The 25,009-nt window shown below is 40.4% G+C and overlaps 1 protein-coding gene across 2 annotated transcripts in view; it reads right to left on the bottom strand.

The window, feature by feature from the left end:
- AEBP2 (AE binding protein 2) overlaps positions 1 to 25,009 on the bottom strand; it is a 68,967-nt gene that overhangs the window by 39,341 nt on the left and 4,617 nt on the right. For both annotated transcript variants that reach the window (XM_075897833.1, XM_075897841.1), the window contains exons 2-3: positions 8,603 to 8,810; positions 2,750 to 2,857 (exon numbers count right to left, since the gene is read on the bottom strand). In XM_075897833.1, coding sequence (XP_075753948.1) covers positions 2,750 to 2,857; positions 8,603 to 8,810 — 316 coding nt within the window. The remainder of the gene's footprint in view (positions 1 to 2,749; positions 2,858 to 8,602; positions 8,811 to 25,009) is intronic.

The following is a 25,009-nucleotide window of genomic DNA, read 5'->3' as shown; positions in this document are numbered from 1 at the left end:
TTTGGCCTTAGGGAGACTAGATGCCACCTTTTCATTAAAGAGATTTTCTTGTGATATGGTAGATCTTTCGAGCCTTTAATGAATACCATGTGAATGCCAGATAATCACAGCTATGCGTGTCTGTATCCATCAATGCTATCTACATTTTCTGCCATATAACAGGCAAAGGATGACTGCATATGATAGCTGAATGCACTCCCTCATTAATCATATTCTTAGAAGAGAGTTCACACCTTCTGTCCTTCACTGCTCAAGATGGCATTTTCCAAATGAAAGACATGTTTTAACTAATATAAGCCATCAGCATCGCTGTCTAGTAAACCTTAATAAAGAGTATCCAGTGCATTAGGTCAGAGGTGGGTATCCATGGTTAGTTCAGCAGTCTTTGCACTGGCTATAATATATTCTCCATCCATTCAAGTACAGACTGTAAAAACTCTGCCCCCATTCATATGGAAGCAGTCTACTCCCCAATACCTGGAACTGATGGCACACAGATGCTTTGATTACTTGCAATCTGATTTCTAATGCCTACATTTTGTGCTAGCTTCTCTGAAAGGAACCAAAAACATAAGAGAAACAAACAAAAACAAGTAAGCTACAATAGAGATGAAAACTTCCCCCAGAGTCAAAGGCATCACAGGAAATGTTTAAAAAACAATCAAGGGAGTTTAAGGGAAATACACCAAAGACTTAAAGAATTAGAGTCTAATAGGATGAAATGCTGAAATTACTCAGCCATAATGAGCACTACTGACCAATAATTGTGCTCCTTAAAAAGTTCTTTCCTTAATTTTAGCCAAAAAGTACTGGGACCAGATTAGCAATATCAGCACATGTAACATAAGTTACATTCATCTAGAACAAACTATTGGGAAGTTTAAACTGTACAAGTTCTCGCCAGAGCTGCATGCAGATGCATTAACCTAAAAGTTGGGAGTCCACTGAAGTTTGGGTCTTTACAGATGCTTCTCTCTTTCGCTAGGTAACTATGGCAATTATAATTGATTAATTCATCACAGTTTGTTGTGGGTATTCCACTTCAAAGCCTACATTTGCAAAGACAAATGTCTCTAGAATTGGATTCTCTTTTACCTAATCTTTCATGGGCTAAGTTTCCCTGATTTATACTAATGCCTGGATTGAATGCCTATGGCTTTTCACTGCTTGTTTACATCACACTAAAATTTGGATAGAAGCAATCTTGTTGACTTAGGGAGAGTGATGATAAAAAATGTGACATCTCTAACAGCTGCATGAGTACAATTAGAGTACACTTATTGAGTCAGGATTAGGCATGCTATCAGAAAGCGACAGGAAGAGATGATCTTTCAGAACAATGACCACTACTTAACTTATTGTGCAGGAAATACCCATTTTACATCTCAAAATAAGAGTGAATTAAAGGAAAAGTTTCAATTAATCAATAACTTTCAAAATTCTTTCCAGGACTAGCATTTAGAGCTGGATCAGTTACTGGAATAATATTTGGAAGTGTTAAAGATTCTAACCATTTGTTGAGCTTATAAAAAAAATGGGAGCCATCACCTCTATGCCAATTAAATTCCCCTGGAACAACCTTGAGGGCTAGCAGTGAATTTTCTCTTGTCATTCATCCTCTCAGTCATAAATCCTTAGATTGTGTTTTACAGTTTGGGATGAAAAGAGACACTGTAGTTCTCAAATTTGGAGAGAGGGATTGCATTTTTCCCCCATCTCAGATTATGACCAGAGTTTCTTCAGCTAGGATACAAACATTAGCTCTGCAGAGAAATAACTTCTGGCAGAGATCATTATAACAAAACAAAAAAAAACATCTTAGAAATATAAATGCCTTAAAAGAGAAAATGGAATAAAAGTAGCCAGAAAAAAAATAGCATTTTTCTCTCTCTAAAAAGTAGTACTGTCTAAGTAAGTTATCAAAGAGGAAGAAAAGCCCAAATTGATGTTTTATCAAAATGAGGAACCCTGCATGGAGGGAGAACTTCAGACTGGAAATAGCGTGGGTGGGACTTACCATCAAGTGATCCGGGATTGACAGCTATGAACTGCCCCACTGTATCCATAAGAGGATGAAGCAACCCATTAATAACGGATAGGTGGATATGGGAATGATAAACACTACTATACCTAGAATCACAGGTACAGATTAGGGGGGGAGAAAGAGAGAGAGAGAGAGAGAAACAGAGAGAGAAAGAAAGTTAGAAAATGCTATGCAAGAAATATAGTAAGCTATATGGACCTCTATTCCTGATGCACATATCCTCACTACACTACAAGAAATATGTTGGTCATAAATACTGCTGAGTTTCAACTAAATTTTGTTTGCAAAAATGGCTTTCATCTAGATACAGGTTACACAATGTTTTTACTCACCAAGAGTGGAAGTTTAAAACACAAGAGTCACGCTTCCACCTGTTTTCAGTGCAAACAGGTTAAATTGGAAGCTGAGCTTTGGAAAAGACAATTAAATGTAATAATCCCATACAATTTTAGACAAAGGCATTAAAAATAAATATACAAGCTCTGTGAGGGGTAGGGGTGGGACAGTGTCTTCATCTGTGTTCATATAGTGATGCAGGCTTCCCATGCTATAACAATATAAATAAACTGGCCAAAGTCTCTTGATACTTTTAGAAAATCCTCCTGTGTTAAAAATGTATTAATAATGTAGTCCAGATAGAAAAGTAATATTGTTTATCCTTTTCAAAATACAATGCATGATCTCTTATAAAAAAAAAAAGCTTACCTTGAAAGGTTTGTCCCCACTGTGTGTCAACATATGCCTCTGTAACCAACTTTGACTTGTTGAAGGTGTATTATATACTTTGCAACCTTTCCATAAGCAAACAAATACCTGATAAAGGAAAAATATGTCATTAATTCTTATAGAAGTATCAAAGTATTATTTGTTATGAATGCAAAACATGTTGGTAAATACAAAACTTGCTGGTTCATAGAGTAAACAAAAAAGGAATGAGACCCTGAATAAATTAATAAGAATTATTTGCTCTCTCAACAGCTTGCCCAGAATTTTGGGAAAGAAATAACACCCACAAGTATTCCTAATGGCAGTTCTCTGGAGCAAAATTCTGGTGCCCAAGTGGTTCTTCCTCTATAAACATATTCAAGAGCTCCACCATGAACCTTATAGAGAACTTCAAAATCTTGAAATCCTATAACGATTAATACCTACAACACTCAAGGCTCGACAACTAACGTAATCTCGTCACCCGTGGCAAGTAAATTTTAGCCCAGCGCAGCCTCACAATACAGTCTGTGCATGCGCAGCACGCGGCTGACGAGCAGAGCTCGCCACCGCTTGGCGAGCCCTGCCTATACTAATAAAGGAAACGAAATATCCAAACTTACTAACCATCTTTACATTCTTCTCATAAGAGAAAAGGACAAAATGGCTTATTCCCAGAAAAAGGCAAACAGCCCATGAGGGAATCAAATTAAAAAACTTTGTTTCAAGGTATTAAAAAGTATTTAGTTAACTCAGGGGCGTGGAACTTTTTTTGGGTCAGGGGCCACTGACTCTCAGAGAAATCAGTTGAGGGCCACATACAAAAACCCCTCACTGACATGGCGTTTAACTGAGAAAGAGAAAGACACTCCCTACATTCCCATCGCACACCAAAGATTAGTGGGGTCCCAGCCTAGGATATTTTGGGTGCTCCAGCCCCGTAGTGGGGCAGCGGGGGGTTAGAGCACGAGGGGGGGGGCGCCACATCCAGCCCCTAGGCCTGAGATTCCCCATCCCTGACTTAACTGTTCAACAGGAGTGATTTTTGAACACTCCAAACTAAGCCATATGTTCACATTATTCACATCACAACATACATGTAGACATATTATATAATGGAAAAGTTGTCTCTGTCTAGTATGATTTTTAACCCCTAACTTATGTAACTGTTTTTCTCTATCCCAATGGTTCCCAACCATTTGAGGCTGCTGGGCGTCAGGGGGCGTGGCCATTCGCCTGCAGGGTACCAGAGGGCAGGGACATTTGCGCACCCAGGGGTGGGGCCACCCCATGCGCCGTGCGCCCGGGGCCGGCTCCGGCAACATGCATGCGCCACGTGCCCTGGGCCAGGCCAGCCCCAAGAACTTGGCAGGTGCACACAAATGCCCCTGTGGGCGCCAGGGCGCCAGTGGGCACCGTGTTGGGGACCACTGTTCTATTCCATCTATCACTATGGAATCTAACTGCTCTCGTACAATGGAGGAAAAGCAATCAGATACACTTATGGATTAACTCTACTTCTACAGTGCCAGTTATTTCCATGTCAATTTCTTTCCTTCCATAAAACTCAAAACTTCTACTTCCCGATTTCTACTTCTCCGCATTCTCCTCTGGGTTCAAATTTCTGATGACAAAAACACCCTCCAACAAAATGAACTAGGCTTTTGTTATCCATCATATTAAAAAGATTGATTCCATGAGCAGTTTTATTCAAGTAATTTTTGAAAGCATGTTTTAAACACTCATTCGTTTTCAAAAGACAAAGTACTGAATTTTAGGTTATTGTCTTTAAGAATGATGTACAGAGACCCTAAGTATGGTATTCAACAATTATTATACATACACCATCAACTTGAAATAATTCCTTCCATATTTTTTTTATCAACCTTCCAGTGCACACTCAGTTCTACCTTGTTTAATTTAAAAAAAAAAAAAAAAAAAAAAAAAAGAAGAATCGACCTCAGTTCTCTGGACTTTGACACAGAGACCTAAGCAGGTGAAAAAGTAAAAAAGTGGGGCATTAAAAAACCATCATATTTAAAAAGAATTAGAAGTAATAATTTTATGTAAACTCTCACTCCAATCTCCCAGGCCAATTTTTGTAATGTTTTGTGCTTTCCTATTTTACCGAAGAATATTAATTGCAAAACAATGAAGCAAAAAAATCATCACAAAAAACGGATTTAAATTGACTGCAACTCTTAATTAATTTTCCAAGGTATTTGCTAATTTTACATCCAGGGGAAAAAGAAAATGATCACATCATAGGCAGCTATATAATAGGCAGCTCTGAGCATTGATATGTGGGATGAAGAGTTTGGGGCGGGGGGGGAGGGGGAGATGAGATGAGATTAGATCTCATCCAGGAGCAACTAGGGCTGGACTCCATGTGCTGCCACTTCCTTCTCTCGGTTTCCTTTATAATGCAAGGGTGGCTGCTTCCCTTTCCCCCACTTCATCCTCCACTTGTACAACGGGAGGGTGGAAAAGTGTATTGCATTGTGCATTCTGGCTACGAAGCCTGTCCCATTCAACACTGCTACCATGGGACAGGATGACTGGTTCCTGCCTGGAAGATGAAAAACGCTGCTATGGCTTGCTACATAAGCAAATAGCCATTTGGGGCTCCCTCTTTCATCCCTTCCCTTAAACTAGTCTTTTGGAACTCCTTTGACTGGAGAGGCTAAGACAGTCATCATTTGGGGATCCGGAAGGGATTTTTACCCAATGGCAAAGCTGTCAAACTACCATATAGGTTTTCATTTTTCATGCTGGACCTCTGGTTTGGGGCATTTCACTTATTAATTGTTCCATTTTTGGAAAGTCCCATTGTGGCTGGAGAGTAAGAAAGTGTTTGACTGAAGTCTATACAACTCAATGGGCTAGATGGGACTGATCCTGAACACAGCAGTTCAGGATGGGCAGGTATGCCTTTGTCTCATGTACTTTGTGGCTTCCCTCATTTCTTCCTTCTACCACAGGGAACGGAGTGGGATGGGATTCTGGGATCCTTTAACAGGCTGATGGGGTAGAAGTAGGATTGCCTTCACACTCACCCTCAGGTTTACAGTACCCATAGCCACATGTGCTATATGCCCTGTTAGTAATTTGGATACGAGTTCTTATATCTATGTATATCTGCAGCCTCTACATTTAATCATATTGTTCTGAATGTGCCTCATTGCTCCTTTAATTATCATGCTTATAAGAACAGTCATTGTGCATAAGCGAGTTAGAAAACTCCACAATAAAGCCATAAGCAATTCAACCACCTCACCAGCAGGTGATGCACATTCACCTATTCTTGTGGAACAAACTGTAACTGTCAGTCTCTTTCTTAACAAATATCAAAGAATTCTCTCTTACCAAGCCAAAGAATTTTTAAAAAGCTTAAAAGAGCAGAGTGTGAAAATGCAAAGAATACAGATGTGCACTGGCAGCTACACTTTTGCAATCCAGATTCCATGCTAAATGTTTGGTGAATATGTGTTGAGATTGTCACGTAACTCCGCACATTTTGCACATGGTGAAAAATGTGAGACTGGCTAACTGCACTGCAATGCCTGTGTGACTGAATATTACCTATCATCTAGCAGGAAGCCTGTTTCCTGCTAAGGAATAATATTAACAAGATACAGTCACAATATCAAGTCTTCCTTAGCAACAGATTAAAATCCAAAATTTGAAAATTCCTCTTTAATCTGGCAATCCTGGGAAACAGGGTATGTTGAATTAAAGATTTTGCTGGGACAGGGAGAGTGCAGTGGGGTCTGGGCATGAGGGAGATGGGAAGGTAGCACTCACCTGGCACCACACTCCAAGGCATACATGACCCACACTCCTTGCCACTCCCAGGCACTGTTCCCCATTGCTAAGGAAGCAGCAGGGAAAGCCACAAGGAAAGTGCATTCCTGCGCTGCCATTCCCTAGCTGGGGGGAGGAGGACTGGCAGCAGGCAGAGTCTTTTCCCCCTCTGTGTCACAGGTGTTCCCAGATTAGGGACACCTGCAGTACAGAGGTTCAAGTGTAGTTAAGGATTTTTAATGCCCTATGTGTAGACAGGGTCCTTGTCAGAACAGGCACATAGAAACTGAGAAACAAGAAACAAGAACAACAGATTAATTTAAGCTTCGGGGGTGGCTGAGTTAGTCTATAAAGTGTTACCAGACCATTTGTTGTTTTTTTACGTTTATCCTGTACAGACTAACAAAACATGTAGTGTTTTGTAAATCTATACAGTGCTACCAGACCATTTGTTGTTTTTTTTAAGATTAATGTAAGTAATTATACTACCTGTCAAAGGAAATTAGGATGACTGACTGATATTCTAGCTGATGCATTTTACATGATTTAGAAACTGAACGGGCCTAATATTTACACCTAACTCAAAGCCAGTTCAGTTTGAAATGGCATCACTGACACCAAGTTAATTTCACGGCTTTCAATTTATTTTTAAACTACATAATTTTAAGAATCTCAGACTATTTCTATGAGACCAAGGAAGACTTCATGTGTTGATCAGGGACCAGATTAATGTTCTGTTACACAGCAGGCTTAATACTTCACTCAGAATATAGCTTTACGTTAATACTGGCATAAAGAAGCCAGAAGCATTCAGAGAATGTAATTTTCTTTTACAGAATTCCCCAAATATTAACAAGGACTAAGACATGCACACCCTAAAAATACATGAACACAAAATATTGTGAGGGTACAGCTTGCAGAGACCTGTCACAGAAACTAGAAATACTGCTGCAACTATGAGATCTTTCTTTCTCTGGATGAACTGGAACAATGCCAGTCAACACTATTACATATTCAATACCAAGCCAAAGACATATTACATTCTTAAAGTGGTGAAATGTAGCTTTTCTCCAAGCTGTATGCAACAATATGTACTCTAGAAACTATTGGAGAACAAGCTCCAACTATGGGTAATTAAAAGAGAGATCAGCTTCAGCATCCAAATAAACCAGCATCTCTGTGGACAAATTTGATCGTGAAGAACACTATAAGTTTGAAAGCCTGCCTCTTTCACTGACAGTAGTTGGTCCAATAAAATATATTACCACTCCTACCTGGACTCTCATATCCTACGACCAACACTGTGAAAGAAATCCTTTACTCACAAAAAAAAGAGATCAAAGGAAGCATAACAACAATGAAGAGTTTATGAAGAAGCATATAGTTCCAAAATTAACTATTCAGTTAACATGTGATTGAAACTCTAATGATAAAACTTAGAACTGGAACAGGGGCACCAAAAACAACCTTATACAAAAGATTTTAAAGAATTTTTATAAAGCTTGCAAGTAAAAGAGATTTGTGTTATGGTAACAATACACTAACTCAAAACATAACATGCATACTTTATCTTCCACTAAACCTGTGACAACTGCTGTTATGGACAAACCGCTGTGAAAATATTTTTTTCTGAATTTGATTTAAAATTTGCAGCTCAGAACTTTTGAATATCAGGTCAGATTTATAAAGGAATCTAACTTTAGGCATCCATTTTTTTTTTTTTTTTTTTTAAGTCCCAAGCATAATGACTAGTATAAATCATCCAGCATCAATTCACTTCAGATGCTGCATTTCCTAACATGAGCTATTTTATCTACTCAAAGAAATCTGTGGTGACATAGAATTACAAAATACTAGAACTGGAAAGGACCTTGATAGCATGTTTCTAAATAAAGATGTGATAGCTGGCATCTAATTTTATAGTTCAAACAAACATATGCAGGCAAACAAAGTTATTTGAAGACACAAAACTATTGACATTTTCATGAAAGAGCTGCAAAATAGTATTTATGCATGGAGGAAGGACAGCAAAGAAGAAATAAGACCAACCCCTCCTCGCTGACCATCTACATGTATGGAGCGAATGTGATCTGCCAGATCCGGGCTGGAGTTGAAGCAAGCATGGCACTGGTCCCAACAACAGTTATAAGCAATACTTTTTGCTGATGAAGCAGTAACTCCTTGGCCATTCATCATAACTGGAGTCGAACGCCCACTGGAAATTGTGCTGTCTACATCCATTATAGTGCTGCTTATGCTATAAAGAAAAAAAGAGAAAGTTATTCTTTTGTGCACGTTACCTCAACACCCACTCAAAGAACACATGGCTTTTAGTTTGACTTCTTGTTGCAGGTAGCCTTTGTTACTTATTTTAAAGATTAAATTATTTTTCACTTAAAACATTCCACAGATTTGACAAAGGATCTATAGACAGACTTTTTAGTCCATCCTACTGCATCTACGGTAAAGCAGATTTTAGTAATCCTTAACCCATTCACAATAAGGACAGCTTGAAAACAAATTCCCCTGCACCTACTCACCAGAGGACCAAGCAATGCTGAAAAACACCCACAAAGCCAAGATTAAATTAATTTGGCACATTTTCATTTCCTAATTAAACATTTCTGCCCCCACCACTCGAAGAGTAGCTCTGCAGAGGAACGGTAAACTTGTTCTATAAGGATGGGGAGATGTCTACCACCAAACTCCCTCTATGAAAACACACAAAATATTCAACTTCTTCAGGGAGAGATTCATTCCTGAGCATTAGGAATGTCTTGACTAATCTAACCATGACTATCTCTGGTCATATTAATTCATCACACTTTGTTCATAGTTTGATTCCTGTCCCAGTTCTCTTTTTAATATATTCTTAAATATTTGGAATTCATCGCATTATTCCTTGTCTTCCTTTGGCCAAATTTGGCACCCTCAGCTCTCAACATCTTTCAGTTCTTTAACGGACACATAAGTTCACCTTTATGGACTATTGTAGAAAGGTTAGGATACCAAAACTAAACAATACACAGAAAAACAAGTGTCATACAGAGTAGTTTTGGAACCTACTGCTATTCATACTTAAGTTTTTTAAACACTGTTATTCACAAAGTACCAACCAATAGGCAATAGGTGTTGTTCTTGCTTTGAAGAACCTATAATTTAAATTGACAAATACAAAGACAAAACAATGTAGAACAATTACTAGTTCTCTGACTTGCTTTAAGATACATTTATGTGAATATAACAGCATTAAAGGAATTAGACCTACAGACCTGGCATCTACAATCAAACAGGTAGAGCACAGAAAATGAAAACTTCCTTACACATCTTTGTCAATATGCTACTACCCTGATATGGAGAGAAAGGCACCAAACAGGAGAGAGAAAGCATCTAATTCTCCATCCCCAACTATGATTCTGAATTGTATTCGAAGGATGCCTTGTATTCATGTCAAATTTTAGTGGGGAACTTTATTAAACTATGTATAGCCTTTGTTTTGTTTTTTTTAATGTGTTGACTTTATTAGAAATAAAAGGTATGTTCTACTGAGTTGTCAAAAACACGGGGCATGTTTTACTGAGGCTTGCCAAATATTAACTGCATGCCAGATACTATTAGCGTAGCTCTCAAATGTCTAATGTTATCTGCCCTCTACTGTTTACTAACATCCAGAATGGTTCTGCACAAAGTGAGATATGAAAAAGTGAACAAGATATATTTTCTACCATAAACAAGTATAATATAAATGCAAGTCAAAAACTAGGAGTCCTGCAGCATCTTAAAGACTAATAGGTTTGTTTGGACATATGTTTTTGTGAATAAAAACATCATCTGAAGAAGCAGTTTACAGCCACGAAAGCTTGTGCCCAAATAAATCTATTAGACTTTAAGGTGTTATCAGACTCCTCATTTTTGTAGATACAGTCTAACATGGCTATCCCTCAGACTTGTCACAAATAAAAATCAAGTTAGGTAAACACTTTGGAGCAGATACATGTGAAAGATGTAAGCTGTGATCAGTGTAAGTCTGCTCTCCAGAATAGATAAAATATGAATTTTTCTATGTTTAAACTGACTGAGGTGAGTTCTCACATTTTGTTAATCAGTAATCAAAACTGAAGCCTAACAAGCTGAAGAGTTGCCACATTATAGGCTTGGCCATTTTTACATGGGCCAAATCTAGAGATGAAAGGTCTCCCATCTCTTTAACGGTCAATGAATAAAATCCAGTCCCCCCTAGTAATACACCCTGTTTGAACCTAACTAATGCTTGTCAAGAATGACTCTCATATATATGCACTTGAGGAATAAAATTCCACTGATGCTCAGCTGCAGAAATGCCTGGAAAAAGTCATGTCTTTAGGCCACAACTCAATATTAGGCGTGTAATCCCCAAGATTATCCTCAGTTTCCCCTCAAAAACTGCAGGGGTGATTTGTACAGAACTGAGGCAGAGGGAAAGGTTGATGAGTACTGTAGACAACAGTCACCTAAAAGGATCCTCTCTTTCTTCAAGGGCCTTTGTACAAGTTGCTACCTGTGGTAGAGTAGTAAACAACATTCCATGAAATGGATGATGGGCAAGTTCTTAGCTATAAATGGATGGCAGCACTGTTCTGCCAAACTGGGCATTGAAGCACAAAGCTAAGTCCAAAAAATAGTATTCAGTCCCGCTCCTGTGGTGGAGATATGCACAGCTACAATTTGGAATTCAGTACAGATATTCACTAAGACAAGGTACAGCTCTGGTAACTCTCATGGACTTGGTCTTTTAAAAAAAGGAATACTGGCCTCCTAGCTAACATGTGGCAATATTCTATGCATCTACCATCCCAGACTGAAATTCTATTTGGTAACAGAATGCCATGAAACTCTCCCAACAGGCTACAAATAAATTAGATTTTCTAAATCCATGGTGTCCAATACACTAGCCACATGTGGCTATTGGGCCAACTGAATGTAGCTAGTTCGCAATAGCTGGCTGAACACCACAGGGATAAATGACTTGGACTTTTGCAGGTAAATAAGGACCTTATTACATTTATGGTATGAAAAGGTTCCACTTGGATGAGAGTAAGGATTTGGGAAAGATACAGGAATGGAAATTAATGGAAACATGAAGCCACCTTGGGAATGAAGGCAGAATGGGTCCTCGTAGTGATCTGCTCCTTACGGGCCACAGTATAATGTGGAATCATCGGTCATCTAAGTACTGAGTTCCTTCACCCTCTCAACAGATGTAGTAGCTATCAGGAATGTAATTTCCATTGATAAATGAAGGAGGAAGAGACTTATATGGAGACCCCACCACTTAAATTTTGTCCTAATAAAGATCCCAAAAGCAAGGCTTCCTAACATAATGACCATTTATCATGCCCTTAAAATCCCAGACCCGGTAGGGTAAGAAAAGGTGAGTGTTGACTACTGCACTTGCACTGCTGTCCTAAGAATCATATTCTTTCCTCCAAGTGCATAATGACCATATGGCACATAGTGAACAGTATCTTAACTACTTTTTTTGTTCCTCCTGCAAGGAAGTCAAGGTAAGATTCATGGTATCCCACAGAACTTAACTGTAAAGAAACAGAACAAACTGATGACCGGCTCAGGGCATGTGTGAGAAGAGCTGTCCCTTCTATAAGCTGTTACAGCAATGTGGAGCAACCAGGTGGCTTGGGAGATAGTGGCAGAATAGAGCAGGCTGCTGCATCACTTTGCTTCCCTCCAACTCCTGCCACGATAGTGAGTACATAGGGGCCTGACCCCACTTGCCTCCCTATGCCAGGCTCTCCAATAATCCCAGAAAGCCATGGCCATCAGGGAAGGGGTTCTGGGAGAAGAGGTGCAATAGGGGAAAGAAGGCAGAACAGAGGTGGAAAGAGGCAGCGCAGGAGTTGGGTTTGGGGAAAGATATGTACACCCACATACACCCAGGGCTGCAGGAACTTGGGTGCCAGCAGTCACACATGCTGGATTGTGGAACTCTTGGGACACAGATGTCTCTTGGGCTGAGAGTTTCAAATCCCTGCTCTATACAATTTAAATGAATGGAGATACACCTATCTCCTAGAACTGGAAGGGACACCTATCTCCTAGAACTGGAAGGGACCTTGAAAGGTCATTGAGTCCAGTCCCCTACCTTCACAGCAGGACCAAGTACCATCCCTGACAGATTTGTCCTAGATAGCCTCCTCAAGGATTGAACTCACAACCCTAGGTTTAGCAGGCCAACGCTCAAACCACTGAGCTATTCCTCCCTCTCTTGGGTCTCAAGTTCAGCAAAGAGTAAGTCTAGTCCTAAAGATCAAAATCAAGTTCCATTTCCTCTCTGTGACAAGTAAAGAAACCAAGGAAGTTGGGAGAGTGCACTCCCTAAGCAAGATGATACCACCTTCAAACAAGAATTCACTTGCACCCTCCAATGGTCTGTTTTTTCAAGGCACAGCCACACATGGAAATGCAAAGAGACCTTCACAGAGGGAGGTTAAATTAAGCAATCTTTACCATTTCTGAATACCAAAGGCCCTTTTTTGTTGCTATATGATAGCGCTGACAGGCTACAGGTCATTCCACACAGCACAAAAATCCCTGCAATTAACAGAAATCAGGGAAATAGCTATTGGACCACCATTCAGAAAAATTACCCAAAATGCCCACCCTTCTGACTGGAAAGCTCAAATGACTGAGTTTGAAACTCAAAACTTAGTCTCAACCACATGCAACTTCATAAGGCCTATAATTAGAGTCCTTTTTCCTATAACTCTACAGATCTCCAACCTGTACAAAGATGGCCGCTGATAGAGGCAGCAGCCAGAAGGGGGAGCAGGCAGCACCGCAAAAACAATGCTGGGGAGAACCAGCTTTTAAGCAGGCTCCCCTCCAGCACCGGCTCCTGCTTCCACATTCCCCACTGCCTCCGATACAGAGAAAGGGGGGGAGCTCATCAGCTAATGTTCACAGTTACACACAGGTTACCTGTACATGTGAAGAGCCATCTTAAAAGCTCGCTCCTGGCACACGCCAGCTCTTGTGGAGCTACCTGCTATCCTGAGCTGCTGCCTCTGATACAGAGGCAATAGCCTAAAGCTAGCTCACCACATGCATGGGCTCTCAGGCTACTGCCTCTGTATCAGAGGCAGCAGCAGCATAGGGGGGCAGATGGCTGCTTACATGCATTTTAATATCTTCACCTCCAAGCATGAAAAAATTGTGTACTTCATTCAGAAGCACAAGTGTGAAATACATCTTTTTCCACTACTAGTAAAAGTAGCCCGTAAAAATAAGAATGCATATCACTGACTTTCAGGCATACTGGAGTGGTTCAGAAGCTATGGTTCTCTGACCAGAAAAGAAAGTGGGGTCATTACTTTGGACGGCCCTAACTATAGAAAAGCCCAATCAAAGCACTAGAATCTTCTAATCTACATATGTGAGCTTAGAACCTAAAATTCTAACCTTACTGCCATACCACTACTTGCAGTAGCTCGGAGAATTCTTAATTGCCAAGATTCCTCTACCATGAGGAAAGATCACTGGACCTGAACAATACTGTTTGCCCTGTGAGAAAAATCAGGGTTCAATACCAACATTCACCAAGGGCTCAAATTACCTCTCTCAAAGCAAATGTTTCAATTTTGGGAAGCATTAACTCAAGTCTATTTCAAGTTTTCTCTCCCATCTATATAGTACTAGATTGTAATCTGCAAGGTATCTGGATAACACGTTAGTAGGTTAAAGGACTTTTAACTTTATTTTTTCAGTACTGACTAAATTGCTTAGCCACTGATAAAGCATCTGCCATCTTCTCCCCAACTATCATTCCTTATAGCCATCACATAAGAATCTACCAAAGTACTAAGAAGTATCTCCATCCCAAGTGTTTTTACCTCAGATACTAACACAAACAGAATGAAATACTGAACTTTCCCTGTAGATTGCACTGGATATTATCTGAAGATAAAGCTTTAAGTGCCAGTGAGCCAGGCATAACATGATATAAATAACTCTTATGGTCAAGAACTGACATCACTTCCATGGATTTTGTGAAAGTATAATGGGAAGTTTGTTACAAAAATATGGCAGGTTCAGGCCTATGTGACTTAAGGCCTTATTTCCAAGTCTACACAGAATTGTCTCCTAAAAGCCACACAACCAGGTGTTGGGGGGGTAGGGGGAGAAAGGAAAGTGTGGGGGTTGGAGGGAAGACAGGGTTGTTACAACCAGACCACAATGGATTAAAGTAGGCATGAGAAAGGAAAAAACAGGGGAAGGCATGGGTGATTCACCTAGGTTCCACGTATATTTGTATTACCACAGCACCTAGGAATCCTAGGCTATGAATCGAGACCTTACTGAGCTAGGCACCGTCAAAAAATTGGTGTTAAATAGCAACCCAACTGTCAAACTGAAATGGAATGGGAACAGTATTGGACATAAAAACAGTACGCATTTTAGGAATTACTGCTGATTTATGGTTACTAGGATTTATAAGTTAAAAAAATCTCTCTAAACAAAGGGAAATAGAGCAGATATGTTTTATATCCTTGGAGTGTGCACACACTTCTTTTCAATACAAAGTCACAAATTTCAGTGACTTTTTGAAAACTCAGGACTCTGCAAATAGCTTGAATTCTTTGTAAATGCTGGATTGTTTTCAACATATTATTTTAGAGAAACATGGGAAAGGCTGAAACCAGTAACCTTAAGGCTATGAGAGGATACGAATCCTTTCATTATGATGGGCCAGACCTATTAATAAAATGAGAAGAAATTAACTCTACTTGCACTGGTTATAATTGCTGAGAAAAAAGTGTGTGATAAGGATCCATTGGGTGTTTAAACTGAAGTTTAACGTTCCAGAAATTGATAATCAGGGTAGGTAGTTCATATTTGGATAATCTGTGCTCCACATCTGCTTCAATTTTATGATGGATAAGAACTGGACCAGTACTGTATAAATTCCATTTCATCTGTGAAGTTCCCATTCCATTGTTCAAGCTACAGGACTCTTAACTATAAACACTGAGTCAGTAGCAGTTCCCACTTTTTTTTTTTTTTTTTTAAAACAGAATCCTGGAAAATGTAACATAATAACCAACGTGCACATGAAATGAGTTTTGGGGATTCCTTGGGTGTTTTGGAAAAAGTGCTTTATCCGCCTGGATTTTTGCAATCCGTTAGATATATGCCCTAGAGATAAATAATACATAAAATATCACTCCCAGTGGAGCTGTAACCAGAACATTTTTTTCCTTCCATTTTCCGATACAGCACATCTTTCTACAAGACATTAAAATATCAACAATACAACTAATTATAAATAGCTCCAATATAGCACTTTTGATCAGTAGCTCTCAAAATGATTTGCAAAGGAAAAAAATCATAGTATAAAGGTTGAAAGATCATTTAAACCTATAACTTCTATTTTTACAATTTCGAAGTTTTTCTTCATTTTTCCTTTTTTTAAAATTACCTACACAAAATCCAGTAAGCCAGTTTCAAGTTAAGTGGGTGTGAAACTGAATATAAACATATTTTTCCAATTGCAAAAAATTAAAAATGCTTTCTTTTGACATTTTAAACTGATTACATACATTCTAAAGACTTAATTACTTTGCAAGGTTGAAAAATGCAATAAAAAAGTTAAAGACAAATGAAAATATATTGAGCATGTATTTTATCTCTTTAAATGAAAATCATGTAAGTACACACTACTCCCAACACATAATGCAGTTCTCTAAGGAGGCTGATTTCATCATTATTGCAAATAATCCCTTCTGGCCAATTTAATGAAGGCACTGTTATCTCAAAATTCATCTTTGTCAGCCTTTCATAACTGAAAGCAGCAGAATGGTGGAGAATGAATATTTAAAAAGACAAGAACAGCCTAATTCTGTTCTACCTTTCTATAAATACAATTACTTGCAACAGTCCACTTATGTAAAAACTTCCTCAGAGCCAGGCACTGAACACAAAAAGGTACAAACTAAATTCTGTAAAATTTACAATTAAGATTTCTACATCTGGTTACTCTTGTCTCCTCAAGAGCTTAACCCGAGCAATCTTCCCTCACACAAAATATTCTAACCTAAAAAATTAGCCTTATGAGAAGTTCTTAAAGGTCAACAAACTTTAGTTCAGTCTGATCAAAAAGAGAACCTTTCAGACCTACAGGTTCCTCCATTAATAGCACCCAATTTTTCCGATGCTCAAATCTAGGGTCTTGTTTACAATACATACAACAAAAGTTATGCCACTTTAATTAAACTGCTCTTACATGTCCACAGAATGCTCCTTGTTTTGGAGGAGCACATCCACACTAGCATCTCTTGTATTATAAATAGCTATCCCGTGGTTCAACTGTCCACAGGGTGCTATGGGAAGGATTTGCAATGCAAACAGAGCATCATCATATAATGCAAGTTTCTCAATCCACAGGCATTCTACTAGATTGCCAGCCAGTTTTCAACTGAAAGACAGGGGGAAGAAAGCGTGCGGGAGAGACCGAGAGGAAGAGTGTGTTGGGGAAAAATGTGCCAGCATGCAGTCTAAATTCAGACAGCAACCTGAGCAAACAATCCTGGGGAAGGGGGATTAGGGATGTAATAATGTAGTTGATTAACTGATTAGCAAAAGCTTATAGGTTAATGCTACAGACCAGTGGTCCCCAATGCAGTGCCCATGGACGCTATGGCGCCCGCCGAATGATCTGGGTCAGCCCTGCCTCCGGCGCGCATGCGCAGTGCCAGCTCCGGGCGCGCGGCTTGTGGACATCCCCTGCCCGGGGCGCACAGCTCATGGGAGGCTCCTGCCCCGGGTGCATGGCGCATGAACGGCCCCACCCCTAGGCACACGGTGTGTGAACGGCCCCACCCCTGGACGCTCAGTCCATGTGTGGCCCTGCCCCTGGGCGCCCAGCAGCTCCGAAAGTTTGGGGACCACTGCTACAGACTATACATATTTCCCCCATCCCAGTAAATTTTTTAGCGGGCTGGCCAGGAGCCTGGCTCAGTTGTGGCTCCCACAGGGTCCGGGACCTACCCCTGCTGCAGCTCTGCATTTAAAGTGCATTAGGAGCCAGGCGGGAAGGCAGCCCGGCTCAGTTCCTGCTTGCGCTGGGTCCAGAAGCTCAGACCCCTCCCGGACAGGGGCTGTTGTCACCGTGCACCGCTCCCTCTGTGTTAGAGGCAGGAGCACAGGGTGACAGGCAGGCAGTTCACAAAAGGAGCTGTTTTTTAAACTCTCTCCCCTCGCGGACCAGCTCCCACCCGGCAACCCGCACTGCTGCCTCCGATACACGCTGTTGCCTCTGGTGTCTGAACTGATACAGCTCCTGGCCCCAGCCTCCGGGGACTATAGATAGTCGAGTAACATAAGAATTCGTGAGGTTAATCAACTATTCAATTAACTGACATTTAATATCTCTACTGGGGATCCCCACATATATATCAGCCCACAGCTCTGCACAGCACAGCAGTTTGTTCTCCCTTTACTCCCACCACAGCAGCACCCTGGTCTGCTTGCCTGATGATTCTGCACTAATGGTTCTGTAATTCCCTCCTCAGCAGCTCTGTGAGCTCTCCATGCAGAGGGATGTGAAAGCATCCAAAGCTCCTGGGAGCTCTAAAAAGGTATGGGTGCATGCCATGAGTTCAAAACATTGTGGGATGCTGGGGGAGGCCAGTATGTCAATAGCACCTACACTGATGCTTTGTTAAACTTCACTCCAAAAAACTTTATGCCTCTCATTAAGATGATTTTACATTGTCAGCAAAACAGCAGAGTTTTTGCTACCAAAAATAGCTATGTAGTGTGCACATTTCCACTGTTTTGTAGGCAAATGCTACTTTTTGCTGACAAAACTGTTCTGTATAGACAAGGCCTTGAACAGTAAACAAAAAGACTCCACCTGATTTCAGCAAGCACAGAAAGAGAGAACTGTACATTTGAAGTCAGTACAGATTCCAGAAGAAGAGATCACTATAGTCCACACTGGTAGGTAAAACTTCTGAGAGGTCCTTAAGAATAGCTCCAGGAATCTAACAGAATTTGGTAATCAATAGGAAAGGGAAAGGGAAGACAGAAAACATCATATTGCTTCTATGTAAATACAGATCTAGTCGCCCTATCTCAAACAAGATACGGAAAAAAGCAAAAAAAAAAGCAAGAAAATAAGGAATGTGGAACAGCTTCCATATGAGGAGAGATGGACTAAAACTGGGACTTTTCTGCATGGGAAAGAGATGAATAAGGAGCGAGAGGTCTACAAAAATCATGATTGGCAAGGTGAAAGTATAAGGAAGAGTTATTTATTCCTTCTCATAACACAAGGACTAGGGTATAAATTGAATTAAAAGGACACAAAGCATTTTAATTTTTTTATTGAATAAAACTACCAGAATGTTTTAGACATATGCTCTGCATTTAAAAATGACTGATTCATTAAAGGTAGGATAAACAAACAATTATCTGTAACTATAAAGTGATCTCTTTTTTTTTCTGAGCATCATATCCTAAAAGATTTTAGAATCAATAGACTTGCTTCTAGATTTTATTCATAAATTGGAAGAGGAAACAGGATTTCCTATATTTTCAACTTTCTTTCTATACTTAGGCCATAACATAGAGCATAGGATTTCAAATTAAATTTTAAATGTTTTAAAATAAACGTATTCATTTTAAATTAAAAAATCCTTTTTATTAAATATCCCATAGATCGAGTGTCTGTACATGGCTCCAACAAAGATACCATGAATTTGTTGTTTACTTTCAGGGACCACATTACCTTCAACTTGTGTATTTTCCTAGGAGTTCAGGGAACAGAAATAAATTGTCAGGGGTTTCTGAAAGAAACTGATGTACAGTATGAGGAAAATTTAAAGAGCTAAATGTGTATAGCTTTATTAAGACAATTATATTATGGAAACAAATTATTCCACCTTTGAATAGCGTTTCTAGAATGCTAATCAAATATTTAAGAAATAATTATCAGTATTTCAAGGGACACCCCTCAAAATGATGAACAGTCAATATTAGGATAAACTTAAAAAACAACAAATGGTCTGGTAGCACTTTATAGGCCCCAACACAGTGCCTGCGGGTGCTATGCCGCCCGCCGGGCCATTTATATGCGCCCGCGGAGCAACCTGGGCTGGCCCCGCCCCCGGGTGCGCGGCAGGTGCCAGCCCCAGGCACCTGGGCGGCCCCTGCCTGGGGTCGCGGCACATGCCGGTGCCGGCCTCGGGCGTGCGGCACATGCTTGGCCCCACCCCCAGCCACGTGGCCCGTGAGTGACCCCACCCCCATACGCGCAGCGCGTGAGCGGCCCTGCCCTCAGGCGCCCAGCAACCCCAAAACGTTGGGGACCACTGGGCTAACAAAACATGTAGATGGTATCATGAGCTTTCATGGGCACAGCCCACTTCTTCAGATGACTAGAGTTTTGAGTTTAGGATGTGCAGACCCCAAATAAATGGGAGGGAGGGGGAAGAAAAAAGGAAGGGAAAGGAAAACAAGGAGCAGAGGGTATGAAAATAGCAAAGGGAAAAACAAGTAGGCAGAACTGGTAATCTATAAGCACCTGAAGATTGGATAGTTAAAAAGAAACAGATAAGGATCAAAGGATAGCAATTAGATAGGAAGGGTATTAAGGCAGGAATCTACACAAAGAGCTGTTAGCATCTTCACTGAATGTAAGGTTGATAATGTCCCACCCATCTGTTATCTCGATTGAGGTGGTTAACAGTAGAGGAACTGAATGAACTGTAATTCCAATGACTGTGTGTATTTGGCTTGTACAATTGGTTTGTAACAGGACAGCCACCTGGAGATCTTTTAAAGAGTGATTAGGTAAACTGAAGTGCTCTCCAACAGGTTTCTGTACGTTCCCTTTATATATATCTGATTTGTCCATTGATTCTTTCCCGTAGGGACTGTCCAGTTTGTCCAATATACATATAGTAGTGGGCCCTGCCAGCATCTCTCTTTTCCCCTATTGATTTGGGTCTGTACATCCTAAACTCAAAACTCCAGTCATCTGAGGAAGTGGGCTTTGCCGACAAAAGCTCATGATACCATCTACATGTTTTGTTAGTCTATAAAGTGCTACCAGACCATTTGTTGTTGTTTAAGTTTATCCTGTACAGACTAACTAAGCTACCCCCTGGAGTCAATATTAGAAAAAATAAAAACCGTTTCAGGTAGTAATTCCGTGCCAGGGTGGCCACTGCAGATATAGCGTAGCAGCTCTACAATCGAGAAAAAAACCACTTCATTGTTTCCTATGACAATTTTCACCAGTTGAAGATCTGTCCCTCTGTGTTTAAGCCTCCTTTATATCACAGGAAAAGACTAAAAAGAGCAACAAATAATCAAGCCTTGTGTCTTTTGCATCCTGTAAAATCCTGAACAGCATTTGAACTGCAACATTACGTAAAGATCCATTACCTCATGTTCTTATTTGGCTAACTATATCCAAATTAAAGGAATTTCATGATAACTGCCAGTAATTCGGATTTTTTTTAAATGACACATACCCTAAACAAGCCTCCTAAATTGTCTCTCCTCTCCACCCACCCCTGCCATTAGTATCAACTATTGTATTTAGACAGCACGTGTTGGACAATATTCAATAGGCTGACATGTCTGCCAGCCAAACTCAGCCAGTATGGATTTCACTTCATTACTAGTATAGTACACAGGGTATTTTTACATATGCCTTTCAGAACTTATACAGTTGGAGAAGTTGCCAGTGAAACTAAGCAACGACAAAGTTTAGAAAAAGATTTAGGGTACCTCTACTCAAGTATAACACACCCATGGCATGGCCACAGTTGGTCAGCTGAATCTGGCTCACAGGGCTCAGGAGACTAAAAATCGCTATGTAGATGTTCAGGCTTGGGGTGGGACCTTCCATGACCCTCCTTCCCAGGGTGCCAGAATTTAAGTGTCAGTGCAAGCCCAAATGTCTTTTAGCTCTGGAATCTGAACCCCACAAGCCCACACCCAGCTAGTCACAGATGATTTATCCCTGTATAAATAATACCGATAGGATCTTAAATGCTAGCACAAAAAGAGTCCTACAAAGAAACACTAAATTTGAAATTACAAGTCCCAGGACATCTCTTTTTGCATCCAATGGCATGAAACAAAAGCTAAGCAAGAACTGTTCAAAGACTTGTGCAGGAAATGGCAAGATGCTTTACAGCAATTTAATGAAATGGGATATATGTATTTTCCAGTTTTTTAAAGTTATAACTTGCTTCTGAGAATTAGAACACTACATATCTGTGCACTGTAAACTAATATCATGTGAAATACAAAAGGGTTTTTATAACATTCTTTCTAAACAATCTCTTTGAACATGCTGCTTATGCCCCAGATATATGACAAAAACACTTGACATCAATGACTAAACCCACTAAAGTTCAAAAGGAAGCAATTTGAGATATCTGAAAATTCAAACATTTAAAAACCCACAACACTCTTAAGTAGCTAACAAATTTATTTTGTAGGCGAATGATTAAAAGCTGGAAACGAAAGCCGGTATCTTGGGAGCAAGAATCCCAACTATATTTGTGTAAAATTAATCATATCACTCATGTTTCATTGAGTGGTAAGAGTACTAAATTCAGATTCTAGATATTTTTTAGGTATCACTGCAATAATCCTAAAGAAATGTTCAAAAGTACACATGATCAAGTTCTTTTAACTAGTCCACTAAATGCCTTTATATTATCCAGGCTTAATTAAAACTAGCAGGAGATTGTATAGCAAGAGATGCTACTGGCCTTCCTATGAAATATCTAGGCAGTTTGGTCTTCCATTAAACATTTTTCCTCCAGTGCCACAAAACTTGAACAAAACATTATGGAAACTAGAATTCAGAATTTATTTTCCTGTACCATGTACTACTTCTAAATCTCACAGCTACTGCAAAAATGTCAGGAACACATTTTTAAAAAACAATGCTAATGTTATTTTCAGCAGAATCATTGAACTGTAAGTAAAAGCTTGTATAGCCAATTGTCAACTGTGGTTTGTGTTACATAAGAACTAGAAAAATTATACTAAATTCCATCTGCTTAAGCACCCTGATGTAGGTGTAAAATGGATGATCTTCACTTCCTGGGTAGGATGTGCAGCCTTCACAAATGAGAAGGCATACCTAAAAGAGGCTTGAAGCATTTTGCAATCTGGTCACAAGAACACATCATAGAAATGAAACAGCTGCACTAGTACCTCCTGCTTTTTTATTGTATTTTAGATTGCTGTTCTGCTTTCATAAATGTCACTCTTACCATTCATAATACGGTCTGCAAATACCACTCCAAAGAAGTCAATTTAGAAGACGACAAAGTTTTACAACTAACAGCTTAAAAAAGTAGGTCAAATGTGGGCAAACCTGACACCAAGCCTTTAGGAGATCTAATAAACTAACCTCCTCCCCAAAAAAGCTGCACACAATATATTAAGGAGACCCCCCCCCCATTCCGAATCAGACAAAAAAATACATCAGGATTTCCATTCCTAGTGCTGCTACATCCTCATTTTAAGATGGCAAAAATTAACAAAGGAACAACTGAATCTAAGGTTTTACTTCTAAACCTTAAAAATAATTTCTCAAATGCATTTGTCTAAAAATGTCCTTCCCTGAAATCCTCTGAATACTGTGAATTATGTCTTTTGCCTAGAGTTAACCTCGATAATCTGCACTCCAAGGTACACCACTTTGGTAAGAGTTGCCACACACCACAAAAGCTCATGATGCCATCTACATGTTTTGATAGTCTATAACAGTGGTCCCCAACCTTTAGAGGCTCCCGGGCGCCGGGGTGGGGCCACTCATGCGCCGGGCGCTCGGGGGCGGGGCCGCGCATCCTGGGGCACGCCAGGGGCAGGGATGCCCTTGCACCCGGCGCCGGCATGTGCGCCGGGGCCAGCACCAGCGACGCGCGCCCGCATGTGCCCCGAGGCTGGGGCCGCCCGAGCGCCGCGGACCAGGCGCCGGTGTATGTCGCGCGCCTAGGGCCAGTGCCTCCAGTGCGCCGGGGGCGGGGCCGGCCCAGGTTGTCGACGGGAGCACACAAATGCCCCGGCGGGCGCTATGGCACCCGCGGGCACTGCGTTGGGGACCACTTGTCTATAAAGTGCTACCAGACTATTTGTTGGGGGTTTTTTCAGTTCACAATTTAAGAAACTTGCGGGTGACTGGAGTACATCCTGGTGCTGTCCTCACCCATGTGTGCCGCTTGTACTTTTTTGGAGGCATCTCCCATGGTTCTTCCTACTGCAGTAAGCTTAGCCACTCAGTCTTTTGAAGTGAATTGTGGCAGAACTTGTCTGTCCTTCTGTGTACACAGTGAAATTGTGGGTAGGTATTGGAGGATAATCAGCTCCTGAGAGATTTGTCCTGCATTTTCACTGCAATAGACTATCATTTCAACTGAAAGAAAGCAGTCATTTACTAATTGCCTATATCTATTTCATTCTTTGAGTACAGTATTTACTATCAGGTTAAGTTGTTTTTTCAAGATTGATAACAGCAAGTTGGTACTAACCTACAACTTCTCAAACACGAAGGGCACTGAAAGTCAACGACTATAAATACTTTAAAGCCAAAATAAATCACCAAAAATGGAAAATTAATTGGCTAAACAAACCTATTTGCTAAGAAAGTGGTACCTATGCAGTTACTTTGAGGACAGTAATTCACGCTTGAGAATAAATGAGTAAAATCCACTGAGTCAAATTCAGTCCCAACGTCCAAGTGTCTATTTTCTACACAGAAGAGCTAATGTTTAAAATTTCCTGGCTTTTGCTGTAGGAAATCAATTTTTCCTATTAGGGATGGTAAACGATTATCTATAGGTATCACCATCATCCAGCCCAGCTGCTGTATGGTGGAGCAGCCCCCACCCACAGCACAGTGTGGCAGGCCTGGATGGGCCACAGCAGTACCTACCCAAGGCGGGTTCTCACAGCCAGAGCAGCCCACAGCACAGTGAGCCTGCTCCAGCCCGGCCAGGCTCCTTGCCTGCGGGATCCTGGTCAAGCTGTTAAACTTAACATTTAACTGGCTAACTGATTAATGGGATTTTACATCCCTATTTTCTCCCCTCATGTTTTCATCAAGATCCACCCAAAATCAGTTTAAAAAAAAAAAAAAAGCTGAATAATCTTTCTTTGTGATGATGTGCAACTTTGCTTTTCAAGTTTATGGTAAGCATAAGTCAAAGTAGGCTAGAATATGTGTTTTGTGCTGGGAGATTGCTTTGACATGTGTAGATGGTAAATTGGAAGTGCTTGTTGTGGTATGGGGCTGTGTTTTGGGTTATTGTGAGTTATGCTAAGCTTTGCAGATGAAAGCCCACATGTGTTTGGAGTATTTTGTTTTACATGGATATGGCAGTTGGGCCAGGTAATCTACCTGGCATTTGCCTTCATACAGCCAATGAA

The sequence above is a fragment of the Pelodiscus sinensis genome, chromosome 1 (genome assembly GCF_049634645.1).
Source record: "Pelodiscus sinensis isolate JC-2024 chromosome 1, ASM4963464v1, whole genome shotgun sequence".
NCBI lineage: Eukaryota > Metazoa > Chordata > Testudines > Trionychidae > Pelodiscus > Pelodiscus sinensis.
Note: the sequence above shows the minus strand (reverse complement) of the source record. Positions and strands in the feature narration are given on the sequence as shown.